The 22,884-nt window shown below is 43.9% G+C and overlaps 1 protein-coding gene across 1 annotated transcript in view; it reads left to right on the plus strand.

The window, feature by feature from the left end:
* LOC137563106 (membrane protein FAM174B-like) overlaps positions 1-22,884 on the plus strand; it is a 110,189-nt gene that overhangs the window by 83,936 nt on the left and 3,369 nt on the right. The window contains exon 2 of the mRNA XM_068275150.1: positions 5,327-5,464. Coding sequence (XP_068131251.1) covers positions 5,327-5,464 — 138 coding nt within the window. The remainder of the gene's footprint in view (positions 1-5,326; positions 5,465-22,884) is intronic.

A 22,884-nucleotide genomic window follows, 5' to 3' on the forward strand; every position in this document is an offset into this window, starting at 1 on the left:
ATAAAACTTAAAACATACACATATGACAACTTTTCCTGCATGAATAAAACCGCTAGAATTCTGACAAGGCCTCTTACACACTCTGTACCATTATACATTGTATAACGACCACATTTACTGAGAATCTATTATGTGTACATCAGCCTTTGGCCATCAATTCTCCTGGCTGGTTCAGCCAATCAATGGCCGAGGATATTGTTCTCACACCACTCACCCAGTTCCCGCATTACGTCACACCAGCACCGCCCCATCACTAGTGACGTGTATGTACAGTGTTGGCCCTGCAAGATTGTTGGAGTCAGGGTCGAGTCGAGGCATAGGCTGGAGAGGCTCCAGCCTCAGGGCGCAGTGTAGGAGGGGGCGCACAATTCATTCAGCTGTCATTCCTAATTGTGTTTGAAGCAGAAATAAATAAGAAAAGGGGATACATAGCAGTGACTGCAAGCCAGTGTTGGGGAGGTTGTGGGCCCTGTGGCACCTCTTAGTCTAATAGCAATTAGTGTGTGACGGCTGGGATGGCAGGGATGGAGGGGCGCACTTTGGTGTCTCAGCCTTGGGTGCTGGAGGACCTTGTCCTGCCTCTGGTTGGAGTGATCGGATCCCCGACCATGTGACATAATTCTAGCATGTGGACCGTGCATTATAACAATGCAACTCCCGTACAATTGCCACATTGGTGGAAGCAACCCGCCAACTGCACTTGAAACATCTTCCAGGACCCCCTTTCAGCCCAGTTCTGGTGCCATGTAATAATCATGTCCTCTGTTAACTTAATAAGGCCCTACATGATTGCAGGTTACCACTTTATTATATGGTCAAGGAAGTGAAGCAGACCAAAGTTTAGGTACACCAAAAAAGTTGCTTCTACCAGGAGAGAAAAGAACAATTGAAGTGCCTCGATTTGCAAGGGAACTGTGTGGAACAGTGCCATTAGTTATGGTCATGTACTCACTGTTTACAGAGGGTATTTTGCTTTACCTTTTCAATTCACCCTCATATTTTACTATCTGACAGACACTGCATCTGTTTTGGAGAAGATCTGACATTAAGGTTGTGACTTCACCAGGGCAATTGCAGCTTTTCATTGAAGAAAAAAAGGCATATCAACATATGTAAAAATTCACAATGCAGCCCCCAAGTACATTACAGAACTTAGCAATATTAAAAAATAACTCTAGGTAAAGCTATCCATACGTAGATAGATAATGGCCTGGTGTGGCTAGAAATCATTCACCTCTTGGTTGGAAATTAATAGTGTAATAACGATCTATGTATTACCTTGCTTTATTCGTGATTAGATTGCAGTGAAAATTGGATAGTATCTCAAACTGTTGCTACTGCTGGTGTTCTCTGATGAAAATTTAGCATGAAACGCGATTGCAGAGAAATCGCGGCACTGTCCAGTGATTTTTTTCCGTGTGAAATTGCGGAAAAATCACTCCCACAAAGTGCCGGCAAAAATCGCCTGCGTTTTGCCCTTTTAAGTGTGAATGGGCCCTTAGAGTTAATAGATAATTGACAGATTTGGTAAGAATGATCAAATGGTCCCTTGTGCGACCACCGAGGCGCTTGCATGTTTCAGCACGTCATCTGCTTGTGCTGTCAAACATCCATGGTTGTAGCTTTAATGCAACTGGATTGCACATTTTCATTCTTTCAAGACAGATATGTTGCACTTGGATTTTAGCAAATGTAGACAAAATGCCATGCTGTTTTAGGTTGAAAAATAAATTGCTGTCTGTTGAATCTTAAGAAAAACAAGTATGACAGCTCTGGCCTGTGCTAAGCATTAGCGTGCCACCACTTAAGCATGGAATTCTGGGTAATAGCAGGTAATAGTTGACAAAATATTTTTACTTTTTTTTTTTTTTTTGAGAATGTGTGTTTTAAAAACACGAAGGGTTTCATTTACTGAAGCGTTTCCCTGAAGATCTCTAGTAGGTATACTTTTATACAGATGCTAGATGGCTCTCAGCTTCACCAAGAGATCTGGAGCACCCCTCCTGCTGCATCATGGGTCGCATATTGTTCTTCCATAGGCGATAGGCGTCAGCAGGTCGAAGTGGTGTTACCATGGAAACGACCATTCGAGCCGCCGTTCCATGTCAGTTCACAGAGGGTGTCTCCGTGAACAGCCTGCGAGCCTCCGATCGCGGCTCGCAGGCTAAATGTTAACACGCGGGGTAGAAATCCCCGGTGTTTACATCATACGGCACTGCTGCGCAGCAGCACCGTAAAGGAGATCGGCAATCCCCGGCCTCTGGCCAGGGATCGCCGGCATCTGATAGGCTGAAGCCTACCCGAGGCGGCGCAGGATGGGTTGCCGTCCTGTGCCGCCCACAGCGAGGAGGGGAGGGAGGGAAGGAGAGGGAGGGCAAATGTTGCTGCGGAGGGGGCTTTGAGGAGCCCCCACCCGCTAAACACATTCAGCCGGCGGTGATCAGACCCCCCCTTCCCCAGCAGGACATCCCCCAGTGGGGAAAAAAGGGGGGAAGTCTGATCGCCATGCAGCAAACACGATTTGTGCTGTGGGCTGAAGAGCCCACACAGCACAGATCACAGCAAAAACCCCTGGTCCATAAGTGGTTAATTGGCCATATTTTTTTAGATCATATCAGATCTGGTTGCTGAGAGGTATAGGACTTAGTGGCAGTGTTTCTGCAGAAGCATGAACTATCCACAGTTAGAACTTTTTTCAAATGAATCTAGGACAGCTGGGGATTTTACAATAAAACATGTTGCTGGTGTCTACATGAGAGAGCAGCTGCTAATTTACTAACCTTTCACCAAGCTTAACCATATTCCAGTATGTCCTAGGTGAGAATGAAAGCACAAAAACTTGTCACAGGCGCAGACCCCTCCTGCTGAAAGTAGTCAGTATTAGCCGGTGCTCGCCTCTTCAGTGTGCAGCCTGGTTTTTTTCTGAGAATCAGAATGGAGCATTGTCCTAGTGAGAGCTGAAGTCTTTTGCAACCTACTTGAAACATTAGGTGGTGAGTACCGATTTGGGGTATCTCTTTTTCGCATGGTAGGAGCTGAAATCTTAATACATAAATATGTCGAGAAAGGATGAAAGTTAATTGAATCAGGGTCTTCAAAGCGAACTCAGAAAAGTCTGTGTGTTATTTACTTTATTTTTTAAAAAAAAAATCTCTAAAAGAACTTTAAAGGGATGAGTTATCTGCTTCCATTGTTCTTTATTTAACAAAAATCAAACTTTTTTGTTTTAGAATTTTTATTTGAAAGAATATTTTAATAACGATACCAATGAAAATTTCAATAAAGCAGCATGGATGGTTCTCCCTGGGGTAGGCCACGTCTGGGGAGCACACCGTTCATGTGTTCTCGCTCACCCTCCCCTTTTTGGGGGGCAGTTGCGGCGCTCCCGGGCAGTGGTTGCTTTGTGGGGGTGCTTGCTCTGCCCCTCATTTCCTGTGGGTACAAGGAGCCCTACACGCGGCGCCCCTGTTGAGATGCAAGAATTTGCGTGGGACAACTCCTGCAGGAATGTCAGGAAGGTAGCCTTAGATCCTGCACAATCTGGTAGGCGATTGCAGCTTGCAACGCTTTGCCATTTTAATTAGACGAGATTCAGTTTAAATTTGAGTGAGTCATTAGACTTGAGGCAGCCAGTATATAAGTCAGGTGAAACTGGTCAGAAGCACACACCTTTCACTCTCCTTGGATTAAATTGCAATAAAGGTAGCCATAGATCTAGCGATGTATGGGTAGATTCAACCAAAAGACAAATCTCTCTCTTATCAGATTCGATTAGAGAGGGATCTGTCAGCTGCCCATACACTACAAGGCGATTCCCAATCGATTTCAGCATGGAATCATCCGCCACCCCAACGCAGTGCCCCCCCTAATGTAAATGTCTCCCCGTGTAAAGTATACATTACCTGTCCGCGGCCTCCGCTTGTCCCCCGCTGCCTTCCTGGATTCCTCCTCCGCATACACGCCCGCCCCATGTGGTTTACTAGTAAGGGCTCACGTGTGTGACGTCACACACGCCCTTATTAGGAACCCATATGGGGCATGCGTGTATGGAGAGGGGGATGCGCCCGGAGCAGCGGAGGGACAAGCACAGACCGCAGACCGGTAATGCACTGTATACTTTACATGGGGCACGAGGGGACATTTACATTGGAGGGGCACAGCGTTGGGGGTTTTGTTGATAGTTGGGAAATTGTACGCGTGATCGAGAATGCGACCAATTTTCGTCTCGAAAAAATGGGAAGAAAAAGTCACGACATGTTATATTCCTAATTCAGGGGGTTGACTTACCAACACTTGCCGATATGAGCCGCCTCAATGGCGGGGACTCCTGTATTGTCCCTGTGTCTTCATTTGTGTCCCTCATGTCCTCTGCAGTGGCAGTGCGTCTAATCTGATCCATCGGCTCCCATGGCGATAAAAGACCTCTCTTCTCCCTCACTGTAACCCTAGTACTGGTTGCGTGTAATGACACGAACAACAGAACGCTAGGGGAACCTTAAGGAAGAGAGAGGGGAGGTCTCTAATTGCCGCAGGAGCTGATGGATCAAGTGAGACACGTTGCAGCTGCTCTTAGCTATGCACAGGGGAGCGGAGCGGGACACAAAGGGGGATGCAGGGTTGGCATGTAGGGGGACAAAAAAAAGACACAGAGGTGGACAAGAGGAAGGCAAAAGAGGCGGGAGGGGGGGACAAAAAGATGATACGGAGGGATGATACCGCAACGCAATACACATGGTGTGAAAGGATCTTGAATGCTCACCTGTCTTGCTGGAAAGCTCTGGCTGCATACCAGAAAATAAAAATTGTACAGATTGTACAGTGTATTTAACTGTATTTTTTCTTTTTCTAACTACATCAGTTTGAGTGAAAAAGTCTCACACTCCCAGCTGGCGCTTGGAATATGGTCAGTCACTGTCACTTCATAGTTGCCAGCAGATGCAGGCATGCATAATTTTGCCATTTTTTTGAATGTACGGTATACATCTTCATTCTTAGACCAATAAAAATAATGTCCTGTGGGACACGGACATACACACACATTTTTTATTCCCAGTGGTAGAAGAATACCGAATAATGATCCACAATCTGAGGATTGTTATGAGAAATGCTGAGCTTGAATTTCTTGAAGTAGAGGCAAGGTATATACATTTTGCGATTGACTAGGACAAATCTAAACCATTAGATTGCTCATTTCCAGAGAAGGGTCAGTCCTATATGGTCACAGAGGTGGGACAAAATGGCAGAACCGTCTTAACGTCTGATAGCTTTATATTATCAATGTATGGTTTTCACTGTTTGTCTAAGCTTCACTGTGTTTTGTTTCCAGATCTGGCAAAAGGATACGGAAGACTCGAAAATATGACATCATAACAACCCCAGCTGAGCGGGTGGAAATGGCTCCTCTCAATGAGGATAATTTTGATGAGGAAGACTCAACAGTATTTGATGTGAAGTATAGATATAGGTATAGTATACCATCATTTCACGCGTTCTTGCTGTTTGATTTCACACCTGTAGAATGCTCTTTCGAGTTTAAATTTCCCAGTGGTGTTTTTAAATGTGCCTTTTCTGAAAAGAATGCAGCACAGGTGCAACATTTCCTAGCTATATAGTTTCCTATTATGCTGAGCTTCATAATTTACTAGAATATAATTTTACAGGCTATTTTGAGTTGCATAGTTTTAATTTTTAGCACCACTGATCAAAATGTGCCAATGGGCTGGGCCTTTGTGGCTTGCTAGGCTTGTACGTGACATGCTATGTTAATCTGCTTTTTACGTTTAATTCTCTGCATTAATAAAAAAAGGCTGATGAGCCCACACTTGTCAGATTTTATTCTGCTTTTCTACTTAATCATTCTCTTACCATTCACTATATCTAACAGTGTCTGCTCCAGCTCTTTCCTCTCAGTCCTGCTGCTTTGCAAGATCTATAGCACTAATTGTTCTTCAAGGCTGGTATAGGAAAGCGGGTGGGAGTTGCATGTTCCATACCTAGAAGGTTTTAGTATGGTCAATGCAAAGTGTGCATGTTTACGGCTTGTGGAATCAGTTTAAAGTAGGATAAGTTATACCGTACTTTACACATTCTTATTTGAGTAATTAATACTGCAGGACATGAAGCGATCACATTTGGAACAGGCGGTAGGCGGCGTCCTTGGCAGTAGCATAGCATTAGTTGCTGCACTGGAGCACTAGAGTGCATAAAAATCCATTCACTCGGCAATAGATTTAACGTGACTCAGCTAGTAGTGGCATAATGGTATTACGATCAGGAAGCGCTGCTGCATTAAGATGAGCGGCAAGCTGACATCCTTCAGAGGTAAGTAAGGATGTAGGAGAAGGAAGGTTAGTGTTAGATGTAAGGCTGTGAATGTTAGTGTTAGAGGTAGGAGCAGTGAAGCTAGTGTAGGTGTAGCAGCAGTGAGTAGCGGTAGTAGAGATGTTGTTAGCTGTATTAGTAGTAGGAGGGATAGTGTTAGTTGTAGTACGGTTAGTGGGAGGTGTAGTGGGAGGAGGAGGATAAGTGTTAGAATTAGCGGGTTGAAGAGGGTTAAGGCCCATACACAAGTCGGATTTCCGCGAACGACGGGTCATTTGAACGTCCCGTCGTTCCGTCGTTCGCCCGCTAAATCGGGCGTGTGTACAGACTATCGTTTGCTTGATAAGAGTGAGTTTGAGCGATCCGCCGGGCGGATCGCTCAAACTCACTCTTATCAAGCGAACGATAGTCTGTACACACGCCTGATTTAGCGGGCGAACGACAGGACGTTCAAACGACCCGTCGTTTGCGGAAATCCGACGTGTGTATGGGCCTTTAATATGAGAAAAGGGATAAGGATGAGTCTGACGTGAGTATTACATTATTGGTAGAATATCAGTAATATAAAAATACCGATACTAATACTATTAGCTACTTGCGCCAAACTCCATATATAAAATTACTGATGTTAATGCTATCTGCTACTTAAAGTGAATCCGAGGTGAGAGTTATATGGAGGCTGCCATATTTATTACTTTTTAAAGGGGCACTACAGCGAAAAACTGTAAAATTTAAAATATGTGCAAACATGTGCAAATAAGAAGTACATTTTTTCCAGAGTAAAATGAGCCATAAATTACTTTTCTCCTATGTTGCTGTCACTTACACTAGGTAGTAGAAATCTGACAGAAGTGACTGGAAGTAGCTGCTGCTTGATTTTTATTTGGCAGTTGGAAACAGCTGTTGTTTCCCACAATGCAACAAGGCTTCCACAATGTGATGTCAGTACCTCAGAGCTGTGAGGCGCTGACATCACACTGTGGGAGGGGTTTCACCACAAAATCAGCCATACAGAGCCCCCTGATGATCTGTTTGAGAAAAGAAATAGATTTCTCACGGGAAAGAAGTTATTAGCTACTGATTGAGAGGAAGTTAAATTCTTGGTTACGGTTTCTTTTTAAGGGGCCTGCTAATTGGTTTTTGACTCCTGTCTTGAATTCCAGTGTAGCCAAGGTGAAAATGAGTTTTTACAGCTAGACAGTGGGAGGTTCCTTGATTGACTTATCATCTGAGCAAGTTACCTTTTTAGTGGCAGATTTAGCCTTTTAGCTTTTGTTTTTTTTTCTCTGCAAAAAGCAACACCTTTTACTTGGGAATGTGCTGCTTTTCTGCAGGTTGTATATCCTTGGAGATGCAGAACCTTGAGGGATTTACCGATATAAGCAGCCCATTTTTACTGCAGTCACTGTGATGTGCTGTGTAAACAGCGGAGGATAATGTGTGCCAGAAAGCGACCTGTCCTTCAGATACGACAAGGCCTTTGTTGGGCCACAGGGAGGAAAGCTTGTTGAAGTAGAAAGTGATGCCGTTTTTGATTCATGTAGAAAAAAGGGAGAATATTCCACTGATCTTCTTGCAAGGCTGCTTGTGTTCGAGTCTCTCGCTTTCCCTCTGTGCTTCTGGCAGGAGGTTTGAAGTTGACATTTGTATGCATTTCTTAAGGCAATCACACACTCAGACAATGCAGCCTCAAGATGGATGGATAGCCACAAATAAAACTGTTGAATAAATATTTTGTTTAACCACTTTGAAATATTAAAATATTTGCATAAGGTCAAATGTAATAAATTATTTGACCTTTGAGCATTTTGTGTGCAGTAGAAAAATGTTTCTTATAAAGCAGGGTTGTCAGCCATAAAATAAAATCCCATTTTCCCACTGCTCTGTGTTTATTATGTAGCCTTAGCCTACATGCAGTCTGCATTGCAAGCATTCCAATAGAATGATAAATGTTTCTGCTGTAATACATCTTATCTCAGTCAGCCTGGCTCTATTCTGGTACATTGCCAGGGAAAGGGAAGCTTGTTATCTCCCCTCCCTCATTCCTGCTCCTCACTGATTGGCCGAAGGCTGTTCAGTGTGACACAAAGCTGAGAGGGGAGAAGCTGTGGTCACATGTTTACAAAACAAGCTAGCTGGAGGGAAAAAAAGTAAGGGAGGAAATTTCATCAGGATTGGCTTCAGTCAGAGGCAGCAAAAATGGAAAATGCCTGAAACAGTTTTCTCATTACTTACTATATAAATTTGGACAGTACAATACAATACAGAGTAATTTTCTCTGAAAAAGTATAAAAAGCTGTGGTGTCACAGACCATTACAAATGTTTGTAACAAGTTACATTTCCTCTGTTCTCTCACACACTGGGTTAACAGATGCAATGTGGGTGAATTCCTCCTCCCCTCATGGTTCACTTTGCCGTCAGATAAGAGTGAAAGGAATTTGTTACAGTAAACCAAAGAGATAAGCATGTGAAATGTACACATCATTATTTACCAGCACTTCAGGAACTCTCTAAATTCCGGGTTAAAAAAAAACATTTTAATCGATAATGTTCCTTTAAATGAGAGACCGCACTGACAGGTGAATCTAGAGATGTATTGCTATGATTCTCTAAAAGGGCTATTGAATTAAGAATTGGGCTCAGGCAAGAAGAAAGGCACACTTACAAAACATATAATGTAAATCCTATCTTCTTAACCCTCAGTATGTATATATGATGGGCTAGGAACATACCGAACTTGTCAGAGTCAATTCATTATAGTATGTTTTGAGATTAAAAATGGTAACTGCTATATAAATAAACTTACATAGCTACTTGGTGATTCATTAAACGCATAAGTGAGTGTTTGGAAGTATTCATACATAATTATGTAAAGTGGTAACATATATGTTTCAGAGTGTACCTGAGAGGTTACTCACTGCTGCCTAATTAATACAAGAGCACTGTGGTAATGTTGAGCAACCCTGACATAAAGCATTCCTGATAAATAAGCTATTAGATTTCAGTCTGACCATGTGGAACACAGCACTGTCTGTTTTTCTCTGACTACTCCTATTACATTAATAATGGGAAGTATTGCTGTAGCTGATTAAAACTGGTAGAGACAAAACTGGAGACAAGTGAAGCAGTTGCCAAATGCAGCCACAGGCAGCACACTGGCGTAGTGGTTTGCACTCTTGCTTTGCAGCACTAGGTTCCCGGTTCAAATCCTAGCCAGGGCACTTTCTGCACAGAGCTTGTATGTTCTCACCGTGTCTGCGTGGGTTTCCTTTGGGCACTCCGGTTTCCTCCCACATCCCAAAAACTCCTAAATTGGCCCTAGACTACAATATATATACTACACCATACATACATAGATAGACCTATGACTATATGACTAGGGATTCGATTGTGAGCCCCTCTGAGGGACTGTTAAAGTGTACCAGAGATGTAACAAAACAAAAAAAAAATCATACAAACCTGGGTCTTCCTCCAGCCCCCTTCGGCTTGATCGCTCCTTTGGTGCCATCCTCCACCTCCTTGATGTTCCGAAGGGGTCCCTGTATCTTTGGCCAGTCGGCGCATGGGCAGTGTGGCTGCGCACGCTCCTCCGTCTCACTCCCGTGGCCAGGAGAGGCCTGCGCAATAGTACTGTGCAGGCGCAGAGAGCCGCCAGCAAAGGGGGCGGGCTGCGCATGTGCAGTAAGCCTTTAGTGCCGAAGATACCAGGAGCATTTACGGAAGATTGAGGAGGCAACTAATAACCCCCCGCAACTAACAAACCATCCCTTCCCCTGCAACTAATAACCCACTCCACAGGCAACCAATAGATATGGGCTGACTGCTATGCAAACTGCGGCTACCACTCTTGGTAGTCGCAGTTCACATACATATTTAGTGCACACTCATTTTTGTTGCACTACATACAATTAGCTGCTCCGTGTAAATGGAAGCTAATGTTCACATAGAGGTTTTCAGACAGTACTGTCAAAATTATTCTTAGGATTTTCTTGCTTGTTCGTGGCTTAAGGTGGCCATACACTGGTCGATGTGCCATTAGATCGACCAGCTGACAGATCCCTATCTGATCGAATCTGATCAGATAGGGATTGTATGGCTGCCTTTACTGCAAACAGATTGTGAATCGATTTCAGCCTGAAACCGATCACAATCTGTTCAGCTGCTCCTGCCGCCTGCCCCCCCCCCCCCCCCCCCCCCCCGTATACATTACCTGAGGCTGGCTCCCGGGCGTCTTCTCCGCACTGCACCGCACCGCTGTTCTTGCTCCATCCCGGCGCTTCCTGTGTTACTCCGTGACCAGGAAGTTCAAATAGAGCGCCCTCTATTTCAACTTCCTGGTCACCGGAGTGACACAGGAAGTATAAGCGTACACTGGGACATGCGGAAATGCGGTGCAGCGAGGAGAAGAGGACCCCGGAGCCAGCTTCAGGTAATGTATACATGCTCGGATCGGGCCCGAATCGTACGCCGCAAGCGACGCGCTCCTACCGCCGGACGATCGAGGGTAATTTCCCGCACGGCGCGATCGACGGACCGATCCGATTTCGGGAGGGAATCGGATCGGCGGGTGCGTTTAGCGCAAGCGATTGGCAGCAGATTCGATCCCAGGATCGGATCTGCTGTCGAAACGGCCGTGAATCGAGCCAGTATATGGCCTGCTTTAGAGGACTGAAGAGGCCAACTATAAAAAAAAAGTTAAATGCCTGCATCGGGCTCTCCTGCCTCCACTAACATGGCCGCATGAGCTGGCCGCGGCTGCGCAGTCCACATAGCCGCGAGTGCGGCTGCGCTCTAGGGTCTACCCCCCCCCCCCCCCCCCGATCCATGCTACAGGCTGTCTCCTGCAGCATGGATCGGGGGTTAGGCCCTAGAGCTGAGCAGCCGCACTCGCGGCTATGTGGACTGCGCAGCCGCGGCCAGCTCATGCGCCCATGTTAGTGGAGGCAGGAGAGCCCGACCCGGGCCGTGGGGTCGGGAGCGGCCCGGGGGGGCTATTGAGTGGCGGAGACCCATTGGAACGGCACGGTGGGCGCGGACGGCATCCTCCGTGCCTTCAACTGTGATGCAGGTATTTAACTTTTTTTTTTATAGTTAGCCTCAGAAGTCCTTTAAAAGGCATTTTATTGATAAACTGTGCCTAACTCTCTAACAGCTTAATAACCTTTAAAGAAAAACATTTGTTTGTTACAGTTGATACAAATCCTGCAATAAATCTGCAGTTTGTGTACTTCCTGCTTTAATGGAAGCAGACATATTGTTAACATCCTGTGTTTATAAATTAGCTGCTCTGCCAAGACAGCCAGCTGACACAGATAAGGGATCAAGTTAGAATTTGTGCTTAGTCACAGATAAGGGGGAGTTAGACAAGCTAAACGCTCTAAATACACACAGGATGCATTTCACTTATTGCCTTCTCTAGGTTCTTGTGTTGTGTTTTACCCAGCTACTCATTCTAGATCTTATTCAGTAATGATTCTTGCTCTTTCTTAGTTATTGAACCTGATATTTTTTTTCTTTACCTTTTTCTCTATTAGTAAACTTTTTTTTTTTTCATACGGCAATACTGTTTGTATACATATGCAGATGATAGTCTGATTTATATACAAGTTACCTCCTCTGTAGTTATTTTCACACGCAGTTAATGAACAGCCTGTCTTTAACTTCAGAATTCTGGAGTCATTTTAAAAACAGAAGAGTTAACTTTAGGTTTGCCTGAGGTAAAATGTTTCCTGAATACTACATGCCTCATCACCATGGTGATAAAGCTAGAAACATCATTATTAAAGACAGGAGATCAGCTTAGTGAATTGAGGCCTATGTCCAGGGAACATTTTCACATTGTCCATCATCCAAACTTATGATCAGTTGTATTGGCGTATATCCAGATATTCTATTTTTGTCCTCCCCCCTCCTCCCTTACTTAACAGAAAATAAGGAATTTGTACCCCCATTCATCCTCCCCAATATGAAATAATAATTAATAAAAAAAAAAAAACACCAGGATGCTGCCCAGCACACAAAAGTCTAATGGCACAAACAGCCCTCTGCTTTGTATTAACATAGACAAAATAAATAAATGAAAAAAAAATATACACAACAAGCCTTAGGAAGTTTCTGAATATTTGCCTGCTTGTTGCACACCACTGGGGATCGAAGTATTCAATGCTCAAGGAGAAATGCTTGTTTTTGTAAGCATCGCTAATCATCCTAATTTTTTCAATTATTGCTTCAAGATGGATTCGACCAATAACTGAAATCATGTGAGAACTACCAAGTAGAAACAACTGTTTTCATAGGTGGGTGGAGGGTGATTTTGATGTGTCGTGTAATATATATCAAGTATCTGATCATGTTCCAGAATCTGCTGTCTCTTTTTGTTTTATGCATGTGAGGAAGTTTACAGTAAGCTACTTTTATTGCATGGGAGCCTAGATCCACTATGCTTTAGTCATAGATTTAATACGTTGTCATAATTGCTGAATACATGAGAAAAAATATAAAAATAGAGATGATTCACATTTTGTTGTTGTTGGTATGCACCTGTTTACCCGGGGCTGTGGAGTCTGTATAAAAATCATCCTCCTTTCTGAAACCACTGACTGCGACTCCAGGTACCCAAAATTGCCTTGACTCTACAGCCCTTGCAAGGATACCAAAATCATCCGACCAGGGCCGGCCCTAGACTTTTTGCCGCCTGAGGCAAATTTTGAAAAAATTATTGCTGCTGCCGCCCCCCGGGCGGGGGTATTGGGCCTAGCAGCGGGGAGGGGGGGGGGGTCAGACCCCCCCCCCCACCCTCCCTCGCCTGGATCCCCCGTCCTCCGCTCCCCTCCAGCCTTAAATACATCAGAAGCGCAACTCTCGTAAGAGGCAGTGGGCGGGGAGGACTCACCTCTTCCTCGCTCGATCCAGCGTGCGCTCCACTGACGTCCCTTCCTGCAGCGCCGTCCATTTACAATACAGTGGGCGGCGTTGCAGGAAGTGACGTCAGTGGAGCGCACGCTGGATCGAGGAAGAGGTGAGTCCTCCCCGCCCACTGCCTCTTACGAGTTGCGCTTCTGATGTATTTAACCCTCCTGGCGGTTTGCAAAAAAATCGCCAGGGGGCAGCAAATCTTTTTTTTTAAATTTTTTTTTTTTTTTTTCATGTAGCGAGACAAAGTCTCGCTACATGATAGCCGCTGCTCAGCGGCATCCCCCCAGCCCCTCCGATCGCCGCCGGCGATCGGAGATCCGGAGATCCCGTTGAAAGAACGGGATCTCCTGGAGGGCTTCCCCCGTCGCCATGGCGACGGGCGGGATGACGTCACCGACGTCATCGACGTCGTGACGTCAGAGGGGACTCCGATCTGACCCATAGCGCTGCCTGGCACTGATTGGCCAGGCAGCGCACGGGGTCTGGGGGGGGGGGGGCGGCCGCGGCGAGAGCAATTGCGGCGGATCGGCGGGTAGCGGCGGCGATCGGGCACTGCACGCAGCTAGCAAAGTGCTAGCTGCGTGCAGCAAAAAAAAAATTATGCAAATCGGCCCAGCGGGGCCTGAGCGGTGCCTTCCGGCGGCATAGCCCGAACTCAGTTCGGGCTTACCGCCAGGAAGGTTAAGGCTGGAGGGGAGAGGAGAACGGGGGACCCAGGCGAGGGAGGGGGGGGTCCGACCCCCCTCCCCGCCGCTAGGCCCAATACCCCCGTCCTGCCCGCTACCCCTCCAGCTGGGCGGCCGGCTCCCCGCACCCACCGACGGGCGGATGCCGCCCCTAGAAATTTTCCGCCTGAGGCAAAAATTTCACCCTGCCTCATGAGCGGGCCGGCCCTGCATCCGACTCCAACTCCGTCTGACAGTTTATGAAACCACTGACCCCAGCTACCCAAAAATTGCTCCGACTCCACAGCCCTGTGTTTAGCACAGTATTAACCTGGATGACCCTGCTTACTTTGTGACCTTATTAGCTAATTACCAGCGTTTTGACATTTTGGTATACTACTTTATGCCCTGCAACTATTCTTTTTGGTAGGATTAAAGGGGTTATGAGGATTACCAATGTCAGCAGAAATGCATGAACACAGCCCACTTTCACCATATTTGTAATTCATAGATAATATTATCACCATTCTCTCCAAGTAAATGCAAACAAGTAAAAATGAAGAACAATAGGGGTTTGAACACTCTGTTCATAATTTCACAGTTCACCACTTAGTGAAGGACAACTGTAATGAGAAGAATATGGAGGCTGCCATATATATTTCCTTTTAAATAATACCAATTTCCTAGCATTCTGCTGATTTATTAGGCTGCAGTAGTGTCTGAATCACACAAGAAACAAGCATGCAGCTAATCTTGTCAGATCTGACAATAATGCCAGATACACCTGACCTGCTGCATGCTTGTTCAGGGTCTATGGCTAGAAGTATTAGAGGCAGGGGATCAGCAGGCCTGCCAAGCAAAACTAGTATTGTTTAAAAGGAAATAAATATGGCAGCCTCCATATCTCTTTCGCTTCAGTTGTCCTTTAAAAAAGTAGATCAGTAGACAGTTGCAGCAAAAGTCTATGGACCTCTTGCCACTGGTTGTTCTAACAAGATTAAATGGTCGTGACACACACGCACACCCACATATACACACATATACACACACACACACACGCACACACCCACCCACTGTACACACCCACCCACTGTACACACACACACACACACACACACACACACGCACGCACACACGCGCAAAGTAAGTACCCCCGGCAATGGTGCAGAGGTGGCCAGCTCCTCACCATGGACTTGCTGCTTGCAGTGCCCCCTTTTGCCAGCCACTTGGTAACTGCAGTGGCATGGCCCAAGCCATACAAGAATGGATTTTGCTGTAATCATTGGCACTTTCCCATATTGACTAAAAGTGTATTCGTTTTAGTTATAAAAGCCAAAAATGAACTAGTGTTTTTTTTATGATTCTAGTACAGTATAATTTTTTTTTTTTTTTGCCTTTTAAGCATAAAGCTGTACACATTCATCTTATTCAGTATAATTTTTCCAGGATATACACCATTGTGTTTTTTTACCTCCTTTTGTTAAATCCATAACCTATGACTTGACAATCAGAATGGCTTTATCCCTTTTTGCAGACTGAATATCCGATTAGCAATTTTATGTAGGTATAATGTAGTATTATTACCGCGTGTTCCAAGAGCAGTCTGCATGAATTTTTTGGCTCATTTGCAAAGTGTTTCACTCATCTATAAGTGTACTCCAATTCGATGAATATGTATGATTTATCCATCCATTCTTATGAATTTGAGAACCAGCTTTTTAGCTAGGAGAACTATGTAGTTGTTTCTCTGTGTGCTGAGATATTAAAGAATCAGTGTACTGCTACTCAAGAGTGCTTTAAGTGACGCTAAAGTGGAAAAAAAACGTATGATATAATGAATTGTATGTGTACTACAGATGATTAATAGAACATTAGTAGCAAAAAAGTCTCATTTTTATTTTCAGTTAAACAGCTTTTTTTGAATAACATTGCATCATTATCTAATATTTGCAGTTTACAAACTACATTCTGTATTGTAAACCAGGGTCGCAGCTACCATAGGAAAAAATGGGCAATTGCCCCAGGGCCCCAGAGCCTGTAGGGGCCCCCAAGGTGTCCCTCCCCCACCTTAACTGTTGCTCCCCAGGGACTCGGCAGAGTCTGTTAAAGGAATACTATCGATTCACATATTTTTTTCAATTGACACAGGAATTGTTTGGGAAGTGCTGCTAAGTACTGGTGTATACATTTTAGTAGCAACTTCTTTGTTTACTGTTATCAAAACACATTTAAACTTTACTGACGCCAAAACTGACAGCTGACTGAGCCATGAGGAGAGGGGAAATTCCCCTTACACTTGATCAGTTAACTCTATGTGCAGCTCTGTGTGTGACAGAGAAGAGAGCTCCCAACAGCTGCAGCTCCTGTGTCCTGTGTTTCTGACTGACCTGTCTGAAGAGAGCAGAGGGAATGTAACTAATTCTCACAGCTTTTTCATACTGTTTTTTTGCTTTCAGAGTTTGATATGTTTGATATTTGCTTTCTGTAGTCTGATATGCAACTCTGGCTGTGCATTGAAGCAGACACCCCTTCTGCAATTGATTTGTCCCAATATAGCTAAATCCTACCCTCAATAAATTACAGCTTTTGCCTCTGATATTTAACATGAAAAGTAGGAAAATGTTTACACAGCTACATAGACATTATTTACACACTGTCATTTTAAAAACTTGGGTATCGATAGTATTCTTTTAAGTTGGGAGGTGATTGGGGGAGGGTCAGCAGCCAGCTTAGGGCCCAGGAGGGAAATTTGACTGCAACAAAGGGCCTCTAATGGCGCTTTTTGGTCGGGGGATGTCTGTTGGGGGCCCCCAGGCTAATTTTGCCTTAGGGCCCAATTGTTACTTGAACCGGCCCTGTTGTAAACTATGATACAGAGCAGCGCTAATGGCCCTTTGAACTTCCTTTCAGTAAAGCCTTATATGAAGTTGTCAGTCACTGTTTCTTCGATGTATAAGGGCTTCAGAAAATAGCCGTGTAGCCGATCCAAGTTGCATTTGAGAGGAGAAGCTCTTTTGAATAAATAACTATTGACGTTTCTTAACTCTTCCTGTACTGGAAACAATTAGACTCGTGTTTTACTAGTGTACTACACATACAATTTATCTTATAAGTTTATTTTTACTTCAGATTCCCTTTAAAATGACCTCAATTGACCCTCTAATCAGTAATGCAGTGCACTTGTACTACTGATTTTTGCTTCTGTTGGAAAGTAAAGCTGTTTTTTTTCAGCAGATAGATGACTCTATAGATCATTTCTGACGGGGCCAATCTGATTTCGATTGTTTTTCTGATCGATTTTCTCATAGAAGTGAATGAAAATCGATCAGAAAAATGACCATAAAATAAATTGGAAAAACTATTGATCAGACAGTAAATCTGCGGAAAAAAACTCATTGTGCATTCCCATCATAAAGCATAGTTTACATTACCTAAAATAAATTGTTTGCCACCTATAGTTTGTGTTTACAGATGTTATCAGCACTTCAATAGAATGAAGAAGCCATGTGCTGTGAATACATTCACAACTGTAGGAGCAGTGAGGACCGTTTAAAAAGAAAAACTTAAGAATGCTTCAAAATGAAGTCCGATCATACTGCAGCATAAAGGTAGCCATACACTGGTCGATTTGCCATCAGATTCGACCAACTGACAGATCCCTATCTGATCGAATTTGATCAGAGAGGGATCGTATGGCTACCTTTACTGCAAACAGATTGTGAACCGATTTCAGCCTGAAACCGTTCACAATCTGTTGTGGTGGTGGTGGTGCTGCCGCCGCTCCCCCCGCCCGCATACACTACCTGCTCCGCCGGCGCGACTCCAGTCCCCAGGTCACCGCTGCTCCGTCTCCGCTCTGGTCTCCGGCCCCGGAAGGCTTTACTTCTTCCTGATCGGCAGGAAGTTTAAACAGTAGAGCGCCCTCTACTGTTTAAACTTCCTGCCGGGCAGGAGGAACTGAAGCATGCCGGAGACCAGCGCGGACACGGAGCAGCGGTGACCGGGCGTAGACGTGCTGGCGGAGCAGGTAATGTATGCGGCTCTATTGCGTCGGTCGTCGGGTACTCGAACGCCGCTAGCGACGCGCTCCCTACCCGCGGGCCATCGACGCTAATTTTCCGCACAGAGCGATCGACGGGATCGGACGAAAAGGATCGAAATTCGGCGTGTAGCGCGAACGATTGGCAGCAGATTCGATCCCAGTGATCGAATCTGCTGTCGAAACAGCGGCGAATCGGGCCAGTGTATGGCCACCTTAAGTATATTGTGTAACAGAATCTGGAGGCTTCTTTCTAATTTGCACACTCTGAACCTTTTTCCATTAGTCCATCAAAGGAAGGAGCTCTTGTTCTGCTTTGTTGAATGTATTAAAACTGTTCCTTATATGCACTGTAAATAACAAGACTGTAGTGTTCTTTAATGTGAAACCACCTCTCCTTTCCTCTGTTATGTGTGTAAGTGTTTACGATGTAGGAAGAAAAAAAAATCAGCATGCATCTAAAAATATTATTTTACCCGTGCGCTTTAATTTTTTTCTTAATGATCTAGCTCCGGGATTTGTGTAAATTGGATACAAGATTTCCATGGAAACCATCCATGTCTAAAGTAAAAATAACTAAATGATAAAGTTGGGAATTAAAGCTCAACTCTAGGCAACCTGGCATGTAGTTATCCTATCATCTCATTATCCCCTCCATAGAAATGACACTAATATCTGCAAATAATTACTCCTTTATGTCTCAGGCAGGAGCTTAGATTGTGTAAGTATTTCTGGCACCTAGTTGTGACTCGTTTTCTGTATTGAACTTCCTCTAAGTTTTGACAGACTTTGACACGGATCTAAGTTGGAGGGGTGAGACGGCTGGCATGTGGTTTTAAAGTATAGGACAGTCTCATTAGGACAAAGGATATGCCTACATACTGTAGCTATGCAATTTTACAGGGTATTTAAAGAAATGTTACAAATTGTCCAGATAAACTAAAAGTAAATAGCTTGATTCTGTTAATAATTTATTAATTGATTATGTCAATAACCCTTAGACAGCCACAAACGTTTATCGGTGTTCTGTGTTTTTGCATCCGTATGCCACGGATGTCTAAAAGCTTTTTAATACAAAACTAGTAAACTACATGCACTTGCAGTGGGAGTCTATAGGTGTTTGAGCCCTCATATTCATTTGTCATGACTTCTCAAAGGTGTTTAGCACCAATTTTTGGCTCAGTACCAATGGTCTACTTTACTTGAAATATGCAAATAATTCTGAGTAGATGCAAAAATATGCCAATGTATTGCAGTTTGACTATGGACCAGTGAAATACTTTTACTGCAAGATTTGATTAGTCCTTTTTACAATAGATTTTTATGATTAGTATAATTTTGTAGCATAATAATTAGCTTAATTCTCAGATGCCTAAAATGTATTTGCACCTCAATAACTATCTTACTGACTAATGTGGACTTTGGTATATGTACAGTGCATTCGGAAAGTACTCACAGCGCATCACTTTTTCCACATTTTGTTATGTTACAGTCCTCTTCCAAAATTGATCAAATTCATTTTTTCAGAAAAAAATTCTACACACAACACCCCATAAACATGAAAAAGTTTACTTGAGGTTTTGGCAAATTCATTTAAAATAAATAAAAAAAAACTGAGAAATCACATGAACAGAAGTATTCAACGCCTTGTCTCAAGACTTTGTCAATGCACCTTTGGCAGCAATAACAGCCTCAAGTCTTTTTGAATGTGATGCCACAAGCTTGGCACACCTATCCTTGGCCAGGTTTGCCCATTCCTCTTTGCAGCACCTCTCAAGCTCCGTCAGGTTGGATGGGAAGCGTCAGTGCACAGCCATTTTAAGGTCTCTCCAGAGATGTTTAATTGGATTCACGTCTGGGCAGTTGCTGCCACTAAAAAACATTCCCACAGCATAATGCTGACACCACCATCCTTCACTGTAGGTATGGTATTAGCCTGGTGATGAGCGGTATCTGGTTTCCTCCAAAAGCGACATTGGCGTTCGCACCAAAGAGTTCTTTGTCTCATCAGACCAGAGAAATTTGTTTTCATGGTTTGAGAGTCCTTCCGGGGCCTTTTGGCAAATCCCAAGTGGGCTGCCATGTGCCTTCTACTAAGGAGTGGCTTCAGTCTGACCACTCTACCATACAGGCCTCATTGGTGGATTGCTGCAGAGATGGTTCTCCTTCTGAAAGATTCTTCTCTCTCTACATAGGACCTCTGGAGCTCTGACAGTGACCATTGGGTTCTCGGATACCTCTCAGACTAAGGCCCTTTTGTAGGAAGAGTCCTAATGGTTTTGAACTTCTTCCATTTATGGATGATGAAGGCCACTGTGCTCATTAGGACTTTCAAAGCAGCAGAAAATGTTCTGCAACGTTCCCTAGATTTATGCCTTAAGACAATCCTGTCTCAGAGGTCTACAGATAATTCCTCTGACTTCATGCTTGGTGTGTGCTCTGACATAAACTGTCAACTGTGGGACCTTATATAGACTGGTGTTTGCCTTTCCAAATCATGTCCAGTCGACTAAATTTACAACAAGAGCACTTCAATTCAGCTGCAGAAACATCTCAAGGATGCTAAGGGGAAACAGGATGCACTTGAGCTCAATGTTGAGCATCATGGCAAAGGTTGTGAATGCATATGTACATGTGCTTTCACATTGATTTATTTTAAATAATTGGCCAAGCCCTCAAGTAAACATTTTCACATTGTTGTTATGAGGTGTTGTGTGTAGAATTCTGAGGCAAAAATACATTTAATACATTTTGGAATAAGACTGTAACACGGCAAAATGTGGAAAAAGTGATTCGCTGTGAATACTTTCCGGATGCACTGTAGATTTGGGCAAGACATTTAATAAACACAATACAAACATAGCTGGCACTGGCGTGTAGCTTTTGTTAAAAAAAATAGCTGTCAGTCTAAGGGTTCAATTAGGCCACAAGTTCACTTTGAAAAGTTGTTTTGCTAAGGGCAAAGTTGGTTATCAGTATGGCAGGGTGGGCATTCTAGTTTGGGATGGTATATATGGCAAACAAGCATCATGTTTGCTTAGTGCTCCTCTCAGGTGAATTGCTGTTCAGGCTGAGAGCTTGAGGAAACATTGGAAAGAAAAGTTAATAAAAAGTAAAACTTGCCAGGCAATGCAAAGACCTGGGGCCATATGCAATTCACTTTTTCACCTGAGTTTTCTCCTAGGAGATAATTTTCATATTCTCTGTCAATTAACTTTATAGCATTTTACAATTGAAAAAGTACCCAAAAGTTTGAAAATACAATAACATCTGTAAGCGCTTTTCTCCCATAGGACTCAAAGTGCATAGATATGTCTATGATTAATACAGGGCTGTAGGCTGGGCTGTGTTATGGAGGAAATAGTCAAGTGTTTATTATGCCAGACTAAACAGATGCTTTTCAGTTTGGTCTTAAATGCTTCTAGGGATGGAGATGGCCTGATTGGGTGTGGCAAGGAGTTCCAAAATGTAAGGGCAGCATGACAGAAGGCTCTTGAAGGTTTTTGAGGTGGACTCTGGGAATGACCAAGTTATTAGATCCTTTTGATCTAAACATGGAAGGGGGTGATGCAGTTGCAACAAGTCCTTGAATGTCAATAAGCCAATCTTAAAGAGAACCCGAGGTGTGTTTAAAGAATGTTATCTGCATACAGAGGCTGGATCTGCCTATACAGCCCAGCCTCTGTTGCTATCCCAAACCCCACTAAGGTCCCCCTGCACTCTGCAATCCCTCATAAATCACAGCCATGCAGTGAGGCTGTGTTTACATCTGTAGTGTCAGTCTCAGCTGCTCCCCCGCCTCCTGCATAGCTCCGGTCCCTGCCCCGTCCCTTCCCTCCAATCAGCAGGGAGGGAAGGGATGCAGGTGGGGACTGGAGTTCTGCAGGAGGCGGGGAGAGCAGCAGACTGACACTATAGAGATAAACACAGCCAGCTCTGACAAGCTGTTTGTCAGCAGCGTGGCTGTGATTTATGAGGGATTGCAGAGTGCAGGGGGACCTTAGGGGGGTTTGGGATAGCAACAGAGGCTGGGCTGTATAGGCAGATCCAGCCTCTGTATGCAGATAATATTCTTCAAACCCACCTCGGGTTCTCTTTAAACAGAATTCTCCATTTTATCGGTAGCCAGTGGAAAGGGGCAAAGGGTTGGTATTGTGGCAATGGCAGGGATGGCTTGTTAAAAGCTTTGCAGTGGCATTCTGTACTAATTGCAGGTGGTGCAGGTCTTTGTTTGTAAGGCCTGTATAAAGAATGTTGCAGTAGTCCAGCCATGATGTGATGAAAGCTAGAATTTTAGGGTTGGAAGATCTGCTGGAGGTATGAGGTGTTTAATATTTGTAATGTTCCTGAAAGAATGAATGTTTCACAGCAGCTGAGATTTAATTCCCCAGAGAAAAAGTTAAAATTACTTTCTTGCCTGTTTATGGTTTAAAAGGCTGTTTATGAGGTGTGGAAATATTACATAAGAGAAGACTCGGGAGTAAATTTTAATTGCATATGGGCCCAGGGCTCCTTTTAAAAACAACTTTTCTCCTGAGATTTCTCATAAGAGAAGTTTCTACACCTTATCAGTAAAGCATTGCTTAAGCCCACAGCAAGCAGGAAAATATTCAAAATAAATTCAATATTACTACTTTAACTTAATTTTCCATTGCCATGAATAGAAAAATTATTTTGTAGGAAAGATGGAATATTAACTCCTGGGAGACATCTCAAGAGAAAAGTTAACTATATAAGGGTCTAAGGCTGAAAAAGCCTCGGTCGTTTGGCTTTTATTTTTTCCACCACATAATAAAAGTCTAAGTGGAATTTAATTGGGCAGCCTCCATTTTTTATTTTGCACCCAGCTTGCTTTTATTTGAAGATGAGTGTCCTGAAAATGATACCATTATTGTGGAATCTGAAAATGAAGGTTTGTGTTTCAGTGGTATGGACTGTTCTTG

The sequence above is a fragment of the Hyperolius riggenbachi genome, chromosome 3 (assembly GCF_040937935.1).
Source record: "Hyperolius riggenbachi isolate aHypRig1 chromosome 3, aHypRig1.pri, whole genome shotgun sequence".
In the NCBI taxonomy this organism is placed as follows: Eukaryota; Metazoa; Chordata; class Amphibia; order Anura; family Hyperoliidae; genus Hyperolius; species Hyperolius riggenbachi.